This window comes from Oryzias melastigma, linkage group LG16, assembly GCF_002922805.2.
Source record: "Oryzias melastigma strain HK-1 linkage group LG16, ASM292280v2, whole genome shotgun sequence".
Taxonomy (NCBI): Eukaryota; Metazoa; Chordata; class Actinopteri; order Beloniformes; family Adrianichthyidae; genus Oryzias; species Oryzias melastigma.
The window spans coordinates 27,178,191-27,198,115 of NC_050527.1; the positions used below are offsets into that span (position 1 = coordinate 27,178,191).

Below are 19,925 nucleotides of genomic sequence, written 5' to 3' on the forward strand. Positions count from 1 at the left end.
ACATCAAACACTGTGAAAGTGGATCGTTTTAGAACAGTTTAAGAATAAAAATTAATATTTAAACAAAAAAAAATCACAAAAAAACTTGGAATGATTAAAAAAAATCAGACTAGTAATAAAATCATCAATGTAAGAGATACTTCTCATCAGATTTTCTGTGTTTCTTGACTTTACATTTAAATGTCTTGATGATCTTCTATCTTCCTTCATGAATCCAGAACTGAAGGACAGAGATGCTGCAGAAGCTTCTCACGTTCAGCCCTCTACTCTCCTTCACACGGATGGATGAAAGGACTGCAGCTGCAAAGGATTGTGGGATGGAGAACACTTCTGTGTTTCTGTTGCTTGAGGAGATAATAAAGGAATCATTGAAGCCCCTTTAATATTTGATGCAGCTCCTTTCTGTGCAGACACTTTTCTTCAGTTTGGAGCTTTCAGAGATGAAGCAGAGAGATGAAGACGACGGCGTCAAACAGAGATGATGGGATGATGGTGATGGACACCCTTCCTGAGACTGAGCTTTGTTGTTAATAAAGTTTGGGGAGAAAGTATTTGCAGTTGTATAAAATAACAAAGTATATGCACAATATTTTTCTCTTGTTTGTAGATTATGGTGCTAACAGTAAAGCCAGATCAATAAATGAGATGATATTCATAAGATTAGAATAAAATTACATAAATATTTGATTCAATTACATGTTAGAATCAGATTAAAGTAATTTTTTGTCCTGAATTAAGAAAAAAATACAAGTGCATTTGGGGTATTTTAATCTTTTTGAAAAATAAATCTTTATTAGCATTTGAAAATGTAAATAGGTTTTTATTTTAATAGATTTTAATTTAAATAATGATTTTGTTTGGTTTGTTTGAAGAAAATGTCTTCAATGTTTTTAATCATTATTTGCGGTTCTAAACAGATTGTCTTGTAAACAAATATGGTAGAAACTAATGGGCTTTTACCAAAATAAAATAGGGGTCTGCTACTTAAAAGTAACACTTTTAAGGGCTCTTAATTGTCTATTTTTTTGTCGATAATTTCCGCTTTCTCGTTTTAATTTTTTCTTTATACTAAATGTAAGTTTCTTTAACAGCGATCTGTCTCTCCTTCGTTCGTGGGGCTTTGGCGGCCTCTAGTGGCGAGTTCCATGTCCAGCACATCGTCGTGGAACGAGACCCCACCGACCGCTGCGGCGACACGGACATATTTTGGTGTAACACATAACATCCTTGTGCTTTCCATATGGTTTTCCAGCCGATTCTCGTCCGCGTGTTCAAACCTGCTGAGAGTAAGTCCCGACTACGAACTTATAGAACCATTTCCTGGTAAAAATGCTCGAGATTTGGATTTAATGACAAATAAAAACGTTTACGTTTGACCTGTAAACGTTAGCATTAGCTCGCTGAGGTTAGCATGTTAACAAACTTTGCCCCTTTAGTTTAAGTATCCCGAAAACGCTAGTTTTCGTTAATTACTACAACTTTTTTGAAATAAATGTCTCTTAAATTTGGCACATTAAATGGGATGTATGTTCTTGGTAAGTTTGAGAATAATGAGAAATAAGTGAAATATTTCTCACGTTTGGAGTGAATTTCACTCATAGGTGTGTTTGGACGGAATCCTGAGCTGGTAACGGGTCTGAAATAGACCAATTCTGATGGTTTAATTTAAGTTTTTAAAGTTCTTTATTTTATTTTTCTTTCTAACATTCTTTGCTTCTGTGTTTCAAATTGATTAAAACGTCAAAGGCCACAAACAGATTAGATTGGACAGCTCTAAATGGATTTTTAGATGAAGCAGGGTTTGATTTTAACTTCAATATTTATTCATGATTTTACTCAACAGAGCTGCTGCAGGTTAATTTAAATTGATAGGAAATAAAGGAAACTAGCAACAAATTATATTAATTTTGAGACAAAATCGTGTTTGTTTTTTCTTTCTGGAAGTCAAAGAAACCTTCTCTATACTCAATTCCAGTTAGTTTTTTATTCTCTGGAAAAAAAAAATAGTTTTACAAATATTCAGGCTAATCAATTGAATAGATTGTGTCCACGGAGTTTGTTATTAGAAGATAAAAGACTTTAGAGCATTTTCATGAAATGTTCTGATAATCCCGAAGTGTTTCTCCGACTTTTATTGTGAAAAATTTTGCGATGGAGCTTTTTTATCCCCCTCAAGCAAACCAGGAGGTTTCTATGAGCAGCAGGACTCTATTAGCAGGAATTGTGGGACATATTTTTCTCCTTTTCTTTCACAAAGCGGCTCAAATGTTTCCAAAGAAATAGGAAACGTATTTAGATCTGGACGTTGTCATTAAGGACGCCGTCCATCCGTCATTCATTTAAGTCCTGGTTTTAAATTTTGGCCTCATTCCTCCGTTGATTCCATCCGTTTCTCCTCCTGTTGCTTCATCATTTGCAGAAAACTTCTGCAGTTGGGTGAATTTCTGTGACTTTACTGCATGTTAGTCAACCAGTAACTTCAGCTTTTCTTCTTTATGACAGAAGTTGAGACGGTTCAAAAGTACAACTGTTCTAAAGGCCAGCATGGATCTGGAGATCAATTCAGAGAGTTTGTAAAGAAAAGTGTTTGCAGACAACATCTGTAAACTCTTTAAAAAATGTTTAAATAAACTGACAGGATCTGACCCAAATGCAGGGATGATGTAAGATGAGTTTAGTGTCATACTTTAGTTTCTCTGACTGTGTTAGTTATTGTGAAACAAGTTTCCCAATGGAAATGGTGATTTTGTCTTTGATTTCTGCTCTTTTGAGATAAAATAAAACTTAAAATTTGCCCAGATTTAACAATTTTCCTAAACAAAAATTAACGTTTTTATGGCTGTCAAAGTTGAGGCGTTAACGCACGTGATTAATTAATTATTTATTAGCGCCCTCAGGTGTACAGCTGTGAGATCAGCGTGATAAAACTTTAAATAAACGTAAACTTTTTTTATATTCTATATTTGAGAGGTTATTAAATTAAAGAGATAATGTTCCATTTATTCGTAGTTTTTGGACAAAAGTGATCTTTTGTTTTAATAAATAGGGCTGAAAACGAACGTCAATCTGACATCTGTAATGCAGGAGCGGTCAGGGAGGCGGAGCCTGACGGAGCTGTCTGCTATTAGAAATCCAACAACCAGGAACTGATCATTTTTTCATTTTGGGATGAAGACGACATGAATTTTATACAATAAGAAGCACCGGCGTCGTCTAAAAACGGTGGAAACTCTGCAGTTCTCCGCCAAAGTCCCGCCCACCACTGTTACCAGAGGCGAGCAGTTCAGAGAGGACAGACACGCCCCCACCTGAGAGCAGATTCCAGCCAGCCGACCTGGAGTCCAGCTGGATCAAACTTCTCCAAAAAAAACATATTTCTTCCCCCTTTAACACAATAAGGAAAACTTATGAGACAGAAAAAAAGCTGCATTAAACGAAATAAAGAAAAACAGAATCTATTTGTCAACCAATCACCAATTAATTTCCCCCGATTGGTCAAATAATCGCTGGTTGATCTATTTATTTATTTATTTATTTTTGTATTGGTCGAGTTATTGCCTATTGTTTTTCCTGTAATTCAACCAATCACAATTTTTTTTGACTTGTCGTCTAATCACTGGTTAATTTTTAAATTTGTCGTCTGATTGCCTATCGTTTTTCTGATTAGTCGACCAATCACCAGTTATTTTACCCTGACTAGTTGAATAATCGCAGATTGTTTTCCCGATTAGTAGCCGATTTATTTATTTATTTATTTTTGATTAGTCGACTAATTGCCTATTATTTTTCTGGTTTGTTGACTGATCACCAAATTAATTTCCCCTTATTAGTCAACTAATCGCTTGTTGTTTTTCCTGTTATTCAACCACTCACCTTTTTTTTTTCTTCAGATTAGTCGACTAATCACTGATTTTTTATTTCTCATATGAGTCAACCAATCACTGATTATTTTTCTGATTAGTTGAATAATCAGCAGTTGATTTTTTTATTTTTATTTTTTTGGTCGATTAATTGCCTATTAATTTTCCGGTTTGTCGACTGATCACCAATAAATGTCATCTAATTGCTGATTGTTTTTTCAATTAAACGTCTAATTGTTGGTTGATTTATTTATTTATTTTTGATTAGTCGACTAATCACTGATATATTTTTTTCCCTAGTTTAGTCAATCAATCGTTGATTTTTCTTCTGATTTGTCGACTAATCTCCGGTCATTTTCTATTTTCCCCCCGACTAGTTGAATAATCGCAGGTTGTTTTTTTCCGATTAATCATCAAATCGCCGGTTTATTTATTTATCTATTTATTTTTGGTCGACTAATTGCCTATTGATTTTCCGGTTACTCAACTGATCACCAATGAATTTCCCGATTGGTCGTCTAATCACTGATTGATTTTTCTATTTGTCGACTAATCACCTATCGTTTTCCTGGTTAGTCAACCAATCACAGGTTATTTATGTATTTTGATTAGTCGATGAAAAGCATCTTTTCTCCTTCAGAATCTGCTGGAATTCTCATGTTAACGGTTGAAAAGTTACAGAATGTGAAAGATTTAGAGTTTAAGCCTCAGGTGTTAAAGGGTTAACAGACTGGAACTTTGACATTAACGTTGATTTTTATTGAAGCACATATTCGAAAGCTTTAGTGTATTGTTCTGTGGTTTATTGTGGTTCCACTCGTGGATAAAGTTGGATTTCACTCTGAAAGATCCGCCCTCTCATCAGTTTGACGGTAAAACCTGCGTTTCCGTTCTGATCTGTATCTTCAGGAGAACAGACGAGTCTTTCAGCCGCACCATGAGCGGCTCCAAGCCGGACATCCTGTGGTCGCCGCACCACCCGGACCGCTACGTCATCTGCGACTCGGAGCTGGGTCTGTACCGGATCGGACCCATCGGCAGCGCAGAGGCCAAGCCCGGCTCGCTGCCCCTCTCGGAGGAAACCGCCGCCACCCTGCTGGCCATCAACTCCGACACCCCCTACATGAAATGCGTGGCCTGGTACCCCAAGCAGGAGCCCGAGTGCCTGCTGGCTGTGGGCCAGGCCAACGGCCGGGTGGTGCTCACCAGTTTGGGTCAGAGCCACACCTCCACCTGTAAGGAGCTGGTGGGGAAGGAGTTTGTGCCCAAACACGCCCGCCAGTGCAACACGCTGGCCTGGAACCCGGTGGACAGCAACCTGCTGGCCGCCGGGCTGGACAAGCACCGCGCCGACTTCTCCGTCCTCATCTGGGACATCAGCAGTAAGTTGGCAGCGGAGAGCAGCGCGGCAGCGGAGAAAATCCGCCTCCCGCCGACGGATGTGGACTCGGGCAGCACCGTGACCAAGCCGCTGTACGAGATCGGCCAGAACGACGCCTGCCTGTCGCTGTGCTGGCTGCTGCGGGACCCCAAGCTGCTGCTGGCGGGCATGCACCGCAACCTGGCCATATTCGACCTCCGGAACACCAGCCAGAAGACCTTCGTCAACACCAAGGCCATCCAGGGCGTGACGGTCGACCCGCACTTCCACGACCGCGTGGCGTCCTTTTTTGAGGGCCAGGTGGCCATCTGGGACCTGAGGAAGTTTGAAAAGCCCGTCCTCACGCTCACCGAGCAGCCCAAGCCGCTCACCAAGGTACGCCGCTTCTCTGCAAACTACGGCCCGCGGGCCGGATCAGGCCCACCTCCACATTTGGCCCGGCCCCCACGGTCCATTGAGACCCACGTAGAACGGCACTTTTTATTTCACCTTTCTCCAGTCTGAACTATGATGGGAGGAGCTAGAGTATTGGTTTATTAGTGGTTCACTTTTTCTTTATTTCTTTATTGTTACTTTTCTTATCATGTTTTTTTTTGGACGTCCATACCTCTTCAGCTCTTCAGCTCTTTAGCTTTTTTTTTAATGCTAGCTTTTTCCACTGTTTTGGCAGTCACTGAGGATTTCTAGATTTATATTTGGAGTTTAGTTAATATTTTAGCCTTATGCTAGCTCTTTTAGCTAAATTACACATTTGTTTTTTCGGCTAATTTGTCATTTAGCTTATATTTCAGCTACATGCTATCTGTTTTTGCTAATTTAGGCTTTTTCAGATTTTTAGGCTAATTTGGAGTTTAGTTAATATTTTAGCTACATGCTAGCTTTTTTAGCTAAATTGTTTTTTTTTCAGTTCTTTAGGCTAATTTGGCATTTTGCTAATATTTTAGCTAGCTATCAACTGCAGCTTTTTCAGCTATCAATTTCAGCTTATTCAGCTATTAGCATTAGCATCTTCAGCGGCCAAATTCAGCTTACAGCAGTCACACTAGTATTATCTCAAGTAATTCTAAATATCTAGTTTTCTAAATGTTTTAGTATTATTTTTTTCGATGAAGATTATAGAAATAAATTATTTAAAATTTGTTTATGTGTGGCTTTCTAGAAAGCTGTGATTGTTAAACTTTTTCTGTTAGCCTACAACCCGACCCCGGCCCCCCATCAGAGAAGATAACAGTTCTGTGGCCCCCACAAGATAAAGTTTGGGGACCCCTGATCCAACGAGTTTAATTGAGGGTTTCTGCCCCCTGCAGGTGGCGTGGTGTCCGACGCGCACCGGCCTGCTGGCCACCTTAACCCGGGACAGCAACATCATCCGCCTGTACGACATGCAGCACACCCCCACGCCCATCGGCGACGAGACGGAGCCCACCATCATCGAGCGCAGCGTCAAGCCCTGCGAGAGCCAGATCGGCAGCTTCGCCTGGCACCCCTCCTCCCAGAACCGCATGGTGGTGGTGTCCGCCGCCAACCGGGTCATGACGGACTTCACCGTGTTCGAGCGCATCTCCCTGGCCTGGAGCTCCACCACCTCGCTCATGTGGGCGTGCGGCCGCCACCTGTACGACTGCGTGGAGGAGGCGGTGGAGGGGGCGGTGGAGAAGGACATCGCCACCAAGATGAGGGAGAGGGCCCAGTCCAGGTACGGGCACGACACGCTGCAGGTGTGGAGGAACCACCTGCTGGCCGGAGGCAGCGACCCCCAGCTCAAGTCTTTATGGTACGACCTCTTCTATATCCTTCACACCTGAGAACGGAATCATCCTCCGAGCACTTCTCCGAGCTGCCAGCAGAGGGCGGCGTCGCTCACAAAAGATACTCAATGACAGGGGTTTGGATTTGGTTTATTTCAATCAAAATTCAGACATTCAAACATTTTAAAGGTAATTAAGATATTTACAGATAAATTAACCCATCCAACAATGTCCCTTAAACTGTATTAAGTAATAAATAGGCTTAAATAGGCAGCTGTCTATTTATCTGCTAAATAAATAAGTGTGGATTGTTTAGTTTTTGTCACTAAACAGTCAAAAAAGCTTCAAAATCTGTTTATTTCAGAAAAATGTGTTAGATTTCTATTTTAACTATCTGGAAGCTATATTTTGTTTCCTTTTTTATTAATAAAGAGAAATGCTACCGTCATACAATTAATTAATCCTGACCTATAATTATTTAATCATTTTAAATCGTAAATATTTTTTAACCTATAATTGCTGCTCATTTTGAGATATTTTGTTTAAGTTTGTGACATTGTGCTGCAGTAAAAAATCAAAAAGCTGAAAAGGTGACTTTATTATTATTATTTTTATTATAAAAGACTTCCAACCATTACTTTGACACCACAAAGGAGTACATTTTTTAAAATCAAAAAACAGTAGAAACACTTTTAACAATCCAAAAAATATTGAACACAATATAATGTGTATATTTATATACACAATTATAATTGAAATGTTGATAAACCTGATTCCACGGTTTATCCTCACATGTTTAGGTGAATTTGATCATTTTAAAGAGTGTAATAAAGCAAAAAAGACATAAAGAAGAGAACCTAAGAAGGAAAAAATGAAACAGCAGAGGAATTGAACCATTTAGACTTTTTTATTTTATTTTAAATAAACTTTTGCTTCAATATCTGGACAAAAACAAGCACTAAAAGGGGAACTTTCCCTTTAATATGATGCTTTTTTTAGACTTCTCATGAGGATTACTTTTTTAAAGAGGAGCTAGAGTGGAAGTTAAAGCTGTTACCATGACAACACAACGTACCCCATATTAAACAGTGTACTTGTGAAGTTCTCTGTCATCCAAAATGAGTTTGTTTCCTATGTGAGAGTCACATATGAAGCAGAGTGCTGAAGACCTGGAGCTGAAGCTGCCTGGAAACAAACAGTCTCTGGTTTATTCTGGGATCAAGAACATCGTGAAGAGCAGCTCAGGTACGGACGCCTCCATGTCGCTGAAGCGGAGCACTTCCGCATCCACCGCTGTCCTGTCTCTGAAGGGACCACGGAGAGCCGGCGGTGCTGGATCGGCTCGGACCGGCAGACCGACGTGCCGCGGTACCACAGCGAGGAGCGCAGCCTGGCGCTGCGGCTGTGCGGCTGGGTGAGCCGCGGCTCCGACATCGACGTGGAGACCTTCCTGCGGTCGCTGGAGCAGGAGCAGGAGTGGGAGCGGGCCGCCGCCATCGCTCTGTTCAACCTGGACATCCGCCGCGCCATCCAGATCCTCAACAAGGGAGCCATGACGGACAGAGGTGAGTGAGGGCCGCCACGATTAGTCGACTGATCGACGACTAATCAACTATTAAAGTAGTCGATAACTAATATAATAGTACTTTATATTATATGGAGTCGGAGTGTAGTAAAGTTGAACAAAACTATAAGCGTTACTATAGTCTGATTGCTTGGTTAGTAAGCATCGACACTACAGTGATTCTCCTGCTCCGTATGAAATGAATGAGAAAGTCTTCACATCTCTAAATGTTAAGTAGATTAGCAACAAGCCTTTAAATAAATTCATGAAATATGTTTTCATCTTTTATGGTAATGTTAAAAAAAATCAGGAGTTTAGCTTCTATAGTAGCAACAAGCTAACATGTTTACTAATTTAATTTCTGAGGAATTTGAGGCTATTGTGGAGTTTAAGCTAGTATTTAAGCAATGTATTAGCCTTTTGGCTAATTTAGCATCTACTGGGTTTTTTATGATAATTTGGAGTTTAGCTTCTATTTTAACAACAGGTTAACGTTTTTGGCTAATTTGTTATCTGAGTTTAGCTTCTATTTTAGCAACATGCTAACGTTTTTGGCTAATTTGTTATGGCCTTAAAGGCTAATTTAGAGGTTAGCTTTTATTTTAGCGACATGCTAACGTTTTTGGATAATTTGTTAAGGTTTTATAGGCTAATTTAGAGTTTAGCTTCTATTTTAGCAACATGCTAACGTTTTTGGCTAATTTGTTAAGGTTTTATAGGCTAATTTAGAGGTTAGCTTCTATTTTAGCAACAGGCTAACGTTTTTGTCTAATTTAGTGAGGAATTTTGGCTATTTTGGAGTCTAGCTAGCACCTAAGCAATAAGCTAGCTTTTTGGGGTAATTTGGAGTTTAACTTTCTAGTATAATAAATTATTATCTTCATCGTCTTTATTTTTAGTTTGTTAAAAGCTAACGATGGTTTAGATGTTTGCTTTACATCCACCTTGCACATGACCCGATTAGTCGACTAATCGGAAATAATCGGTGATAAATCAACTAGTAAAATGTGGGAGCCCTGACGGGAACATTGGTCCACCAGCACAACACACTGACGTCCTTTTTTCTTTGGGATGCTCTACAGACACTGAAGGCTTTTTGGAACATCCAAAGATTTGTTTAGTCAGTTTTCTGGTCAAACTATAAAATGTTCTGTTCAAACGTGGCTTTTTTTTTTGTACATTTTTCAGTAACTATTTTAAAGTCTACTCTGATCATCTTCTGATCTGTTTTCATAGCATTCCCAGTGGTCTTTTAATTACGGTGATGCCATTTTTATCCAGCATCTAAACATCTGTGTCGTTTTCTAGGTCACAGTTTCTGCAGAGCGGCAGAAATTCATTAGAAATTCACTTCTAAGTTGTGGGCAGGACTGTTGGCGTGGAGTAAATCCGCCCCGTTCATAGTTTAAAATATAATTTAGTTTTTGAAGTCGTTTTTTTGTTGTTGTGTGTTTCTGAACAGAAATGAAACTTTCTCTGAACACTTGTGGACTTTAGGAGTAGAAATGACCCAGCAGGAGGTGAACGGAAGAGGGTGACGCTCCTGTTTGCTCTCATGTTAGCTCGGAGAAGTCTCCCCGAAGTGGGTCAAACGTTTTCCAGTTTCCTGAGCATTCACTCGATAAGGCGTGTCAACCTTTTCAGCACTTTTGTAGTTTTTTTTGTTCTGTAACGTTTCTCCCACATGATGTATTGATTTAAACAAACAAAAGCTCTGCTCAAGGTATGTCTGCTCGTTTCCCACCTCAGTGGAATGAAACGCTAAGAAAACATGTCAGGAAATGGATTTATGGAGATTATGTCATGTTCAACACTCTCCGGTCTGATGAATAATTACCTTCTTGGCCCTGATTAGAACCAGAAAGTGGTTTAAACGTCTGTCTACTGTTCATTCAGATCCATTTCTGCACGTTTAGTTTGCAGAAAAATATCAGAGTGCACATCTTTGCAATAAAGGATCTTTGCATTCAGGAAAAGCAGATCTTCAAGAAAACTTGAAGGCTGAAAGCTTCACGGATTCGTTTTTTCTTGGTCAGTTTGTCCCTAGGAAGGCACGGTGGTGTAGCGGTTAGCTCTCCCAGCTCACAGGGAGATGGTTCAAATCCCAGCTGGGTCCTTTCTGTGTTTTCATGTTCTTCTTGTGGGTTTTCTCCGGGCGCTTCAGTTTCCTCACACACTCCAAAAGTGTGAGAGTGCATCCTTGCAACAGATCGCCGGCCTTCACCCAGCAGCGTCTGGGATAGGCTCCAGCAACCCCATGACCCTGAAAGAGATTTAGCAGGTTCAGAACACGGATGATGGGCGTGTTTGTAGATCTCTGAGCTTCATTTTCTGCGGTTTCCTGTTTCTCAGCGTGACCATAAGCGTTTTTCTCCAACCAAACACGTCGTAAAACTGTCCTCATAATCCCATTTTTTTAATTGTCCACTGTGGTTCTGGTCAAAAGTAATGTTTAATCAGCTTTATTGAGGAGGTGATTATAAATAAACCGTGTCAGCTGCTGTGGTTTCACCTGACCGCTGCGAGAGCTTTCACGACTGTTTGCTGACAGACTGCGACCACAACTGGAGCAGCTGCTGCAGGGAAACCCTCACAGAATCCGATAACCGTCATGCAGACGCTCCTTCACTTCCTGTTTTCTCAGGTTTATAGAGGGTTCCAACCAGTTGAATCGTAGGTGACTCCCTGAATGTGTCCGACTGACTGTTTCTAATGCTGGTTTTTGGGAGAGGAATGACGCCTGGACAGTTTGGAAGCAGCCATCATTTGTGGCTCCGCCCCCTGCTAGACTTTTCCGTTCAGTACAGTTTTACACAAAACTGCAGCGTCTGTAAAACCAATAGTCTGCAGTAAGTTTTCATTACTTTTTGAATACAAAGATGGAAATCACAAACTGAAGAGCTTTTTTGGAAATGACACATTTTCCCACATTAGTTGTTTCTTTAGCCTTTAGCGTGGAAGCAGACATTAAGAATGATCCTCGCCTGCAGGTGACCTGAACCTGAACGTGGTCGCCATGGCTCTGTCAGGCTACACGGACGAGAAGTCGTCCCTGTGGAGGGAGATGTGCAGCTCGCTGAGGCTGCAGCTGAAGAACCCCTACCTCTGCATCATGTTTGCCTTCCTCACCAGCGAGCCCGGGGCGTACGACGGCGTGCTGGTATAAGACGCACACGGTTCATTTACTTTGTGAACTGGAGAGAAAATTAATTTTCTCTTTTGAGAGGATTTGTAATTCTTGACAGTGACAGAAATCTTTTCCTCCTGATGTTCTTTGTGTTTCTGCGTCAGTATGAGAGCAGCGTCGCGGTGAGAGACCGAGTCGCCTTCGCCTGCATGTTCCTCAGTGACGCTCAGGTGAGTTCAGAGCTAAGCTCACTTGGGATTTACGGAGCTTCCCGTTGTGGAAAACTGTCCTCTTTCCTGTGAATCCCTGCAGCTGCCACGATACATCGAAAAGCTGACCGGAGAGATGAAGGACGCAGGAAACCTGGAGGGCATCCTGCTCACGGGTTTGACTAAAGACGGCGTGGATCTGATGGAGAGCTACGTGGACATCACTGGAGATGTTCAGACCGCCAGCTTCTGCATGCTGAAGGTACTCTAAGAAAAGTGCTTTATTTTTGAACAAAATGGATATTTAATCCTGTTGAGTGTTTAGCGATGGGATTACAATCTGCTTCACTGCACTCAAGAAATCAGCAGGGGCTGGTGCTGCAAACAGCTCTGACCTATTTCCTGTGGCTCGCCTGACTCACGTCTCGTGAGCCGCGACCAAATCTCGTAAAATCTGCGCCAATGAAAGGTCGATATTTTCAATATAACCTCACATATTAGAAGATATAATACATTTTTAATTTAGATTTTTGAACGATCTAAGAGAGGAAAGCCAATACAGTTCAGCAGGACATTCATAAAATAAATGTTGTTCATTTTTCTCCTAAAATTGGTAAGGCTACCTTTTATTATTTACATAAAATTGCTGACCTTTGCTTTGTTGACCTGTGAATCAGAAGTCACTTTACTCACTGACGGCGATGTCGCCATATAGTCTGACGTCACCGTGAAAAGGCTCTATTCTTCAAAAACTAAAATTCCTTTTTTTCTTACCTTTTTGGTTGGATTTCATCTGCCAGAGAAATTATTCTGAATTATTCTAAACTGCATTCGGACCGACGCGCTCTCGTTCAGTTTACAGGTGAGCGACCAAATCTCTGATTGAAAAATGTTTTTTTTTTTTTTTTTCAATCTTCATTTTTTATTTTGCTAATTTTGGGAAAAACTCAGCGTTCAGTCGATGACTGTATCAGAGAACTATACAAATAACCATTTAAATAAGAATTTTCCATGTTAGTAAATCTTAGTTTTACCGTCCTCATTCCCCAGTGAGCTTCATAACTGTCTGGTCTGTTTTACTGACTGCAGTTCATCACTGTGGAGTGATTTTAACATCCCAGCTCAACCGTTTCCTGGTTTTTATTTGTATTTGAAGCAGAAACTCTCTTTGCGATCGTTCCCTGACAGTCGATGATCCTTCAGACGTTTGTTTTTGGACCAGTTCCTGTCCGCTGAAAAACGCTTTAAGCTCCCGTTGGAGCGCCATTGTGTGGGATGAATGAGAGCTGATGAAGCCCTTTAAAGCCCTCCCACGCGTCTTCAGGGCGAAAGGGGGCGGGGCTACCTTCAGGTGAGATCCACCCCGAAGGGAAAAAGCTGGATGAAATGAGCGTCCTGTCCTCGCAGGGTTCTCCAGGAGAGGTGCTGAAGGATCCCAGAGTCCAGTGCTGGATCGAAAACTACCGCAACCTGCTGGACGCCTGGAGGTTCTGGCACAAACGGGCCGAGTTTGACATCCTCAGAGGCAAGCTGGACCCCAGCTCCAAGCCCCTGGCTCAGGTGATCCACTGTTATGGGGAGAAGTCCTTATTCTCTTCTTATTACCTTTAGAAGTTCCAAACCCCGCCCTCCATGATGCTGCAATCACATCAAAGCATTCAGCTTCTTTAGATTCTGGACTTTAAGAACTTCTCTTTTTTTGCACTTTTTTGTATCAACACTTTTTTTCTTAATATTCCTGTTTTCTTTCATTTTTAATTTGTAATTTTCAACATTTTTAAAGATAATTTACAGTTTTTCTGCAGCTAATTGTGTGAATGTTTAGTAATCATTCACACTGTAGTGATTCTCCTGCTCCTTTCCGTACGTTTCTCTGCACGTTAAACTCAGTCACATCTTCAGCGATTTCTTCAATCTTGGTATCAAAACGTTCAACTCGTTCAGGACATTACAGCTTGTATTTGTGGTATTCATAAACTTTATAGTTTTTTAAATATTGAGTAAAATGTGCTCAAATACGCTATGGGAATGAATGAGAAATTCAAAATGTTAAGTAGATCAGCAAGAAACCTTTAAATATATTCTGTTTTCAGGTTATATAGTAACGTTCTAAAAATTTGGAGTTTAGCTAATATTTTAGCAATATGCTAACGTTTTTGGCTAATGTGCTATTTACTAGGGTTTTTAGGCTAATTTAGAGTTTAGCTTCTATTTTAGCAACAGGCTAACATGTTCAAGTAATTTGGTTTGCTGAGGAATTTTAGGCTTTTTTGGAGTTTAGCTAGTATTTAAGCAACAAGCTAGCTTTTTGGGGCTAATTAGGCATCTACTGATGGTTTTTATGCTAATTTTGAGTAAAACTATTTTTTTAGCAACATGCTAACCTTTTAGGCTAGTTTGGCATGTACTGAGGTTTTTTATGCTAATTTGGAGTTTAGCTAGTATTTTAGCAACAGGCTAACATTTTTGGCTAATTTGTTATCTACTGGGGGTTTATAGGCTAATTTAGAGTTTAGCTTCAATTTTAGGAGCCGGCTAAGATTTTTGAATAATTTAACTAACTGAGGAATTTTAGGATATTTTGGAAATTAGCTAGTATTTGAGCAACAACCTAGCCTTTTTGGCTAATTTGGCATCTACTGAGGTTTTTGGGGCTAATTTGGAGTTTAGCAACACACTATTTTTGCAACATTGGCACGTATTAGAGATTTTTAAGCAATTTTACTACAGTTTTTTTCAGAAATTTAGGTCAACTTTCATAGTTTTTTAACTAGATTTCCAGTCTTTAAGTAAAAAGTAATGTGTGTCACCATTTTCAGCAAAAAGCTTAAGCATTTTCAGCGACTACTTTCACCTGAAAGCATTCACACTAGCATCATTGCAGGTAATGCAACTTTTCTAGTTACATTTATTTCACCCAAATAAACATGCAGAATTTTGGATTTCATATTTTTTTATCTGTTTTTGATACTTTCAAATTTCCAAATCATCTTTAACAAGTTCAAGTTATTCACTTTTAGCTGCAAATTTGTTGTTTGAGAAAAGTCTTCCTCAGATTTTTTCATTTTTAAGTTTTTTATCAATTGTATGGTATGTTTTCTTCTGTTTTCATGGCATTAGCTATATCTTAAAAACTATTTGTGCTTTTTATTTAGCAAAACTAAACACTTTCTGGAATAAAATAACATCATCAGCATAGAATGATAACATCTTTTTGCTTGTTCCTGATGTTTCTACAAAGAAAGTAACATTTTCAAGCTTCTGTCTTTTGACATTTACAATTTTAACTTCTATTGTTTGAGAATTTTCTGTAACTCTTTTGCACATATTGTTCACATTTCAAATCTGCAGTGATAATGATGTCACGTAAAGGGGAAGTTTTGAGTGTTTGTGACGTCATAGCAGCTCCGTCTTGTAAAGAAACATTTCTTATTGTGATATTGTGCAGCAGAAACACAAAGTTGTGTCCTCTGTGCTCTCTTCTACACATTCATTTCCCATCATGCCTAAATAAGGCACTAAAACTTTGAGAATGTGGTTCTGCAAGATCTTATAAACTCAAAAAATCTCTCTGACTTTCATTCATTTCTTAAACGTTTCATAAACTTTTGATGCTTCATTGTCAGTATCTGCTGCTATCACTACTGTGTTACTGTCTGTTGCAGCTTAAACTGCGTCTTTAAAAATGCAGACATCTGGTAAGCCTCTTGCTTTGGATCTTCTCGCTCCGTCTTATCAGCCGACCTTTGTTTGCTCCCGGCAGGTGTTCGTGAGCTGCAACTTCTGCGGGAAGTCCATCTCCTACAGCGGCTCGGCGCTGCCTCATCAGGGCCGGGGCTTCAGCCAGTACGGGGTCAGCGGCTCGCCCACCAAGTCCAAAGTCACCAGCTGCCCCGGATGCAGGAAACCTCTGCCCCGCTGCGCCCTCTGCCTCATGAACATGGGCACACCTGTTTCCAACTGCCCAGGTGAGGCCGAGGACGCCCGCATCACCCCTCCTCTACCCGCTCTGATTTTTTATTGAAACTCCTGATCCACTGTTATTCTCTTAACTAAAACCTCGTTCTCTTCAGGAACCGGAAAGTCAGAAGAGAAAGCCGATTTGACGAGAGAGAACAAACTCGCCAAGTTCAACAACTGGTTCACCTGGTGTCACAACTGTCGGCACGGTGGCCACGCCGGCCACATGCTCAGCTGGTTCAGGTAGGGAACGCCGTGAGATGCAAACGCCGCTCCGCCATCTGCTCTCAAACGGTTGTGTTTGCTGGAGATAAAGCGGCCTGACACCAGGCGATACACAACTTCACTCTGAGAGACTCAGTCACGCTTTCTAGATCAGTCTTTCAGGTATGAAGGCGTTCTCCAGAGTTTGTTGCAGTAAACGGGAACTTCTTGACCTTGTTGGTTGTGTAAAGTGCATTTGATTGGATCAGATTAGATAAAATTCTTTATTGTCATTATAAAAAACCTAGTGAAATCAGCTGTTTATCACAAGTACAACTCCACAGAGTTTTTCATTTCCTAAAGTCCCACTCCGATTATCTTTTGATCTCTTTTCAAAGCAGTGGTCTTTTAATTATTATGATGCGTTTTTAGCCAAAATAATAAAAATTTTGTAATTTTCTAGAACATAGTTTCTGCAGAGCGGCAGGAATTCATCAGATATTTGTTTTGAGTTGTGGGCGGGACCTTTGGAGTGGAGCAACTACCCTCCCCCCTTCCCTCCCCATTGCTGAGAGCTCTCTGTTTACATGCTCTTCCTCTGGCTTCCACTTCCGGCTCCAACCAGTTCAGTCGCCATTTTTTATAATATTGGTGCCACATTGTAGGAGCCAGACAGTGTCAGTAAGCAGTGATTGGTCCGAGGAGGTCTGAGTTTCTACGGTAACCGCGCTCACCAATCAGGAGTGAGCTTGTTGGAAGGCCACACCCCTACCACTTGAAAGCAGGCTACACAAAACCCGTCCAACCGTTTTGAATGTTGGACGTGTGGCCCAACAGCCTCCACCTACTTTTATTGATGCATCTGATTGGTCAGTTTATAACTTGAATAACTACAGACAAAATATGAAAAACAAATTAGGATTATCATGAAAAAAAGTTTCAGAGCAAAAATGTTTATTCTGACCAATAGAATGACTGAGTTATAGATATTTATTTCTCTGTAGAAGTCTATGAAACTTTGGTTTCTTGGAACCACTTCCTGTTTGGAATGCCTGAGGGCGGAGTCACACAGTCCAGTTCTCTAATACAGTCAATGCTATAGTCTGATTCCACAGCTTTTTCACTGCTTCGGTATGTTTATTCATGTATGAAAGGTGTATTTCGATAAAGCTGTTCAAATCTAGCACGATATTTGTGCGTGGATGTGGGCGTGGCCTCGAATCCTAAGCCACGCCCACATCCATGCACTTCCGTAAATATCTTTTCCCCCTTTTTTCAGAAAGTTTGATTGCATGAAGCAGCTGAAAAAGTGATAAACTATCTTTAAATGATCCAAAACTAACTTTTGGTAGAGTGAACGCACTTTGTTTTTTTTTTTCTCTATATTGATGCTTAACCCATTAATACCCGAGACGTCGCCGGCGAAACTTAGATAAAGAACATTCTTTAGCATACTGTAACTTTTTAAATGTCAACAGGATCCCATCAGATTCTGAAGCAGAGAAAAGCGTCTCAAAGCCGCTTTTCTCTGCTTCAGAATCTGATGGAATTACGTTGATCCTGTTAATGTTTGAGAAGTTACGCTAAGTCAAAAGACGTTAACATTGCAGCATCACCTCCGACATCTCAGGTGTTAAAGGGTTAAGTAACCTGTTTTCAGTAGGGCCGCAGTTTCCAGAAAGATCTGTTTACATGTGCAGCAGTGAACCGGTTTCCACTCCTTTCCTCCTCTTCACGTTAGTAAACTTTTCCATGTGCCGTAGAACATCCCAGAATTTGACTAAACTGTGTTTTGGTCAGAAGAAAGTAAAAAAAAAAAATCAAAATGATCGATCACTGAAAGGTTAGAAGCCCCAAAGAATCCTAAGACAAAAACCAAGAAAACGAATCAACACAAAAGTAAGATTCAGTCACAAGAACACATGGAACACATGTTGATCACAAATGTTATTCCTCTTTAGCCCTTTTTTCAGAGGCTCCAAATACATCAAAGTGACATGTTAATACTCAAAAACAGCTGTAACCTCATTTAAAAACCTTCCAGTCCTTTACTATTAAATATTCTCAGAATAAGTTGATTACATGCCTAACACACCCTGGTAACTGGGAATGATTAGTAATTTGTGAGCTGATTATGGAAATGCAATCACCAGCAGTTCTGCTCCACATTAGAGTCAATAACCTGATTTTATTTGGGAGAACTGTGTGACGGTGGAACCAACGAAGTTTCAAAACCCTGCAAATGTCGATGGTTGAAGCTTTGCTTATGCTTTTAACAAACAGGCTTCACTTTGCTGCTGTTGTCCAATCGTATCAGACGGGGGGGTCACACCATGCTGGCCTGCTCTATTTCGGAGGGATTTTTGTGCCACCATAGTGTCATAAAGTCACAGTTTTGAGATCAAAATTGTCTATTTGCCAATAAAAATATTTAATATTTGCTTTAAAAAATATTTTTGTGATTGCAAACTTTTTTTTGCTTTCAAAAAATATTTTTGCGATTGAAAATTTTTTTTGCTTGCAAAAAATATTTTTGCGATTGCAACACCAACATTTTTAGATGCGTTGTGCCTCAACTCGCTTTCACACACAAACATTACACGAAACAAAAACTTATCACAGCAAAATCAAAGAGAGGGCAAACGTGAGATGAAACACAAATACAAATTTTGAAAGCAAAAAAAGAGTTTGCAAACACAAACATATTTTTGAAAGAAAAAAATAGTTTGCAAGTGCAAAAATATTGGAATAGTGAAATTATGTGTTTTTGCGTAAAAAGTATTTCTGTGAAAGAAAGTACTAACCTTCCCGGTAGTAATCGGTCCATATTTTTATGAGTCGATTATTGATCTTTTATCTGAAATCATTTCAAATTGATTAATTGATTTTTATCATCCCAGCCCTAATTTGCGCTAGTGTTAGCTTAGCTTACCCTCTTCCTCTTCAGGTGTTCATGCATCAATGTAATTCTGCCATGGAACACAAATAATTGTAGATATTATATTTGACACTTTTCTCTTTTATTTATTTTTTTGTTTCCCACCTTTTAGAAAGCTTTCACTGTACTAATGATTTGAAAACAGATGATCAAAGTGGGACTTAAAATTCCAGTTTTTATGTCTGCATGAAAGAATTTTTTCACTGCAAAAATCTGCAGCACAAACGGCTCCAGAAACATGCAGAAGTGACGAGAACTGCAGTGTGAAACCGCAACACTCTGCTGTTCAGCTGCGTGTTCCTCCAGTTCAAACTGACCTTCACGTATCTGTTTCAGAGACCACACAGAGTGCCCGGTGTCGGCCTGCACCTGTAAGTGCATGCAGCTGGACACCACGGGGAACCTGGTGCCTTCGGACAGCAGCTGATGGACGCCAAACACCAGCCTGGAGCCAGCAGGGCGGGTTGACCGCTGCCCCCAGGGCCGGCCCTGGGCATAGGCGACTGCCTAAGGTGCCATCCATCTGCTGGAGGGGGCGCCAAATCACAATATTTGTTTTCTTTTTTTTCTGTTCGACGCCCCCTCATTTCATGTAAAAAAATAAATAAATAAAAAGTAATAATTAAAAAATGTAAATAAAATAACTCAAAAGTTTGTAATCAATACCTCTTTAAGGATGAAAACAGGAATAGGAGGGAACACGCGCTCTCATTGCTTGGAAAATTCACACACACCCCCGTGCATTTTGGTTGAAAAAAACTAATTCAACTGGGGGTCTAGTGTATCTTTTCAACGCCTTTAATGGTTGAAAACCCCCTGCGAGCTGATCGGTAGCGCAGTCAGTTAGTGTTTTCCTTAAAACTGGGGCTGGGTTAATACAATTAATTAATCAATTTGTATCGATTTAAGCTAAAAAAAAAAAAAAATAATTGAT

The 19,925-nt window shown here is 40.2% G+C and overlaps 1 protein-coding gene across 1 annotated transcript; it reads left to right on the forward strand.

Moving 5' to 3' along the window:
- Positions 1-1,128: 1,128 nt before the first annotated feature.
- Positions 1,129-19,881, forward strand: mios (missing oocyte, meiosis regulator, homolog (Drosophila)). Its single transcript, XM_024258607.2, has 12 exons — positions 1,129-1,286; positions 4,770-5,616; positions 6,549-7,029; positions 8,136-8,234; positions 8,300-8,554; positions 11,544-11,713; positions 11,845-11,910; positions 11,993-12,151; positions 13,297-13,449; positions 15,653-15,857; positions 15,963-16,092; positions 19,328-19,881. Exons 2-12 carry the CDS (start codon positions 4,798-4,800, stop codon positions 19,416-19,418), a joined length of 2,628 nt encoding a protein of 875 aa, XP_024114375.1. The 5' UTR covers positions 1,129-1,286; positions 4,770-4,797; the 3' UTR covers positions 19,419-19,881.
- Positions 19,882-19,925: the final 44 nt, after the last annotated feature.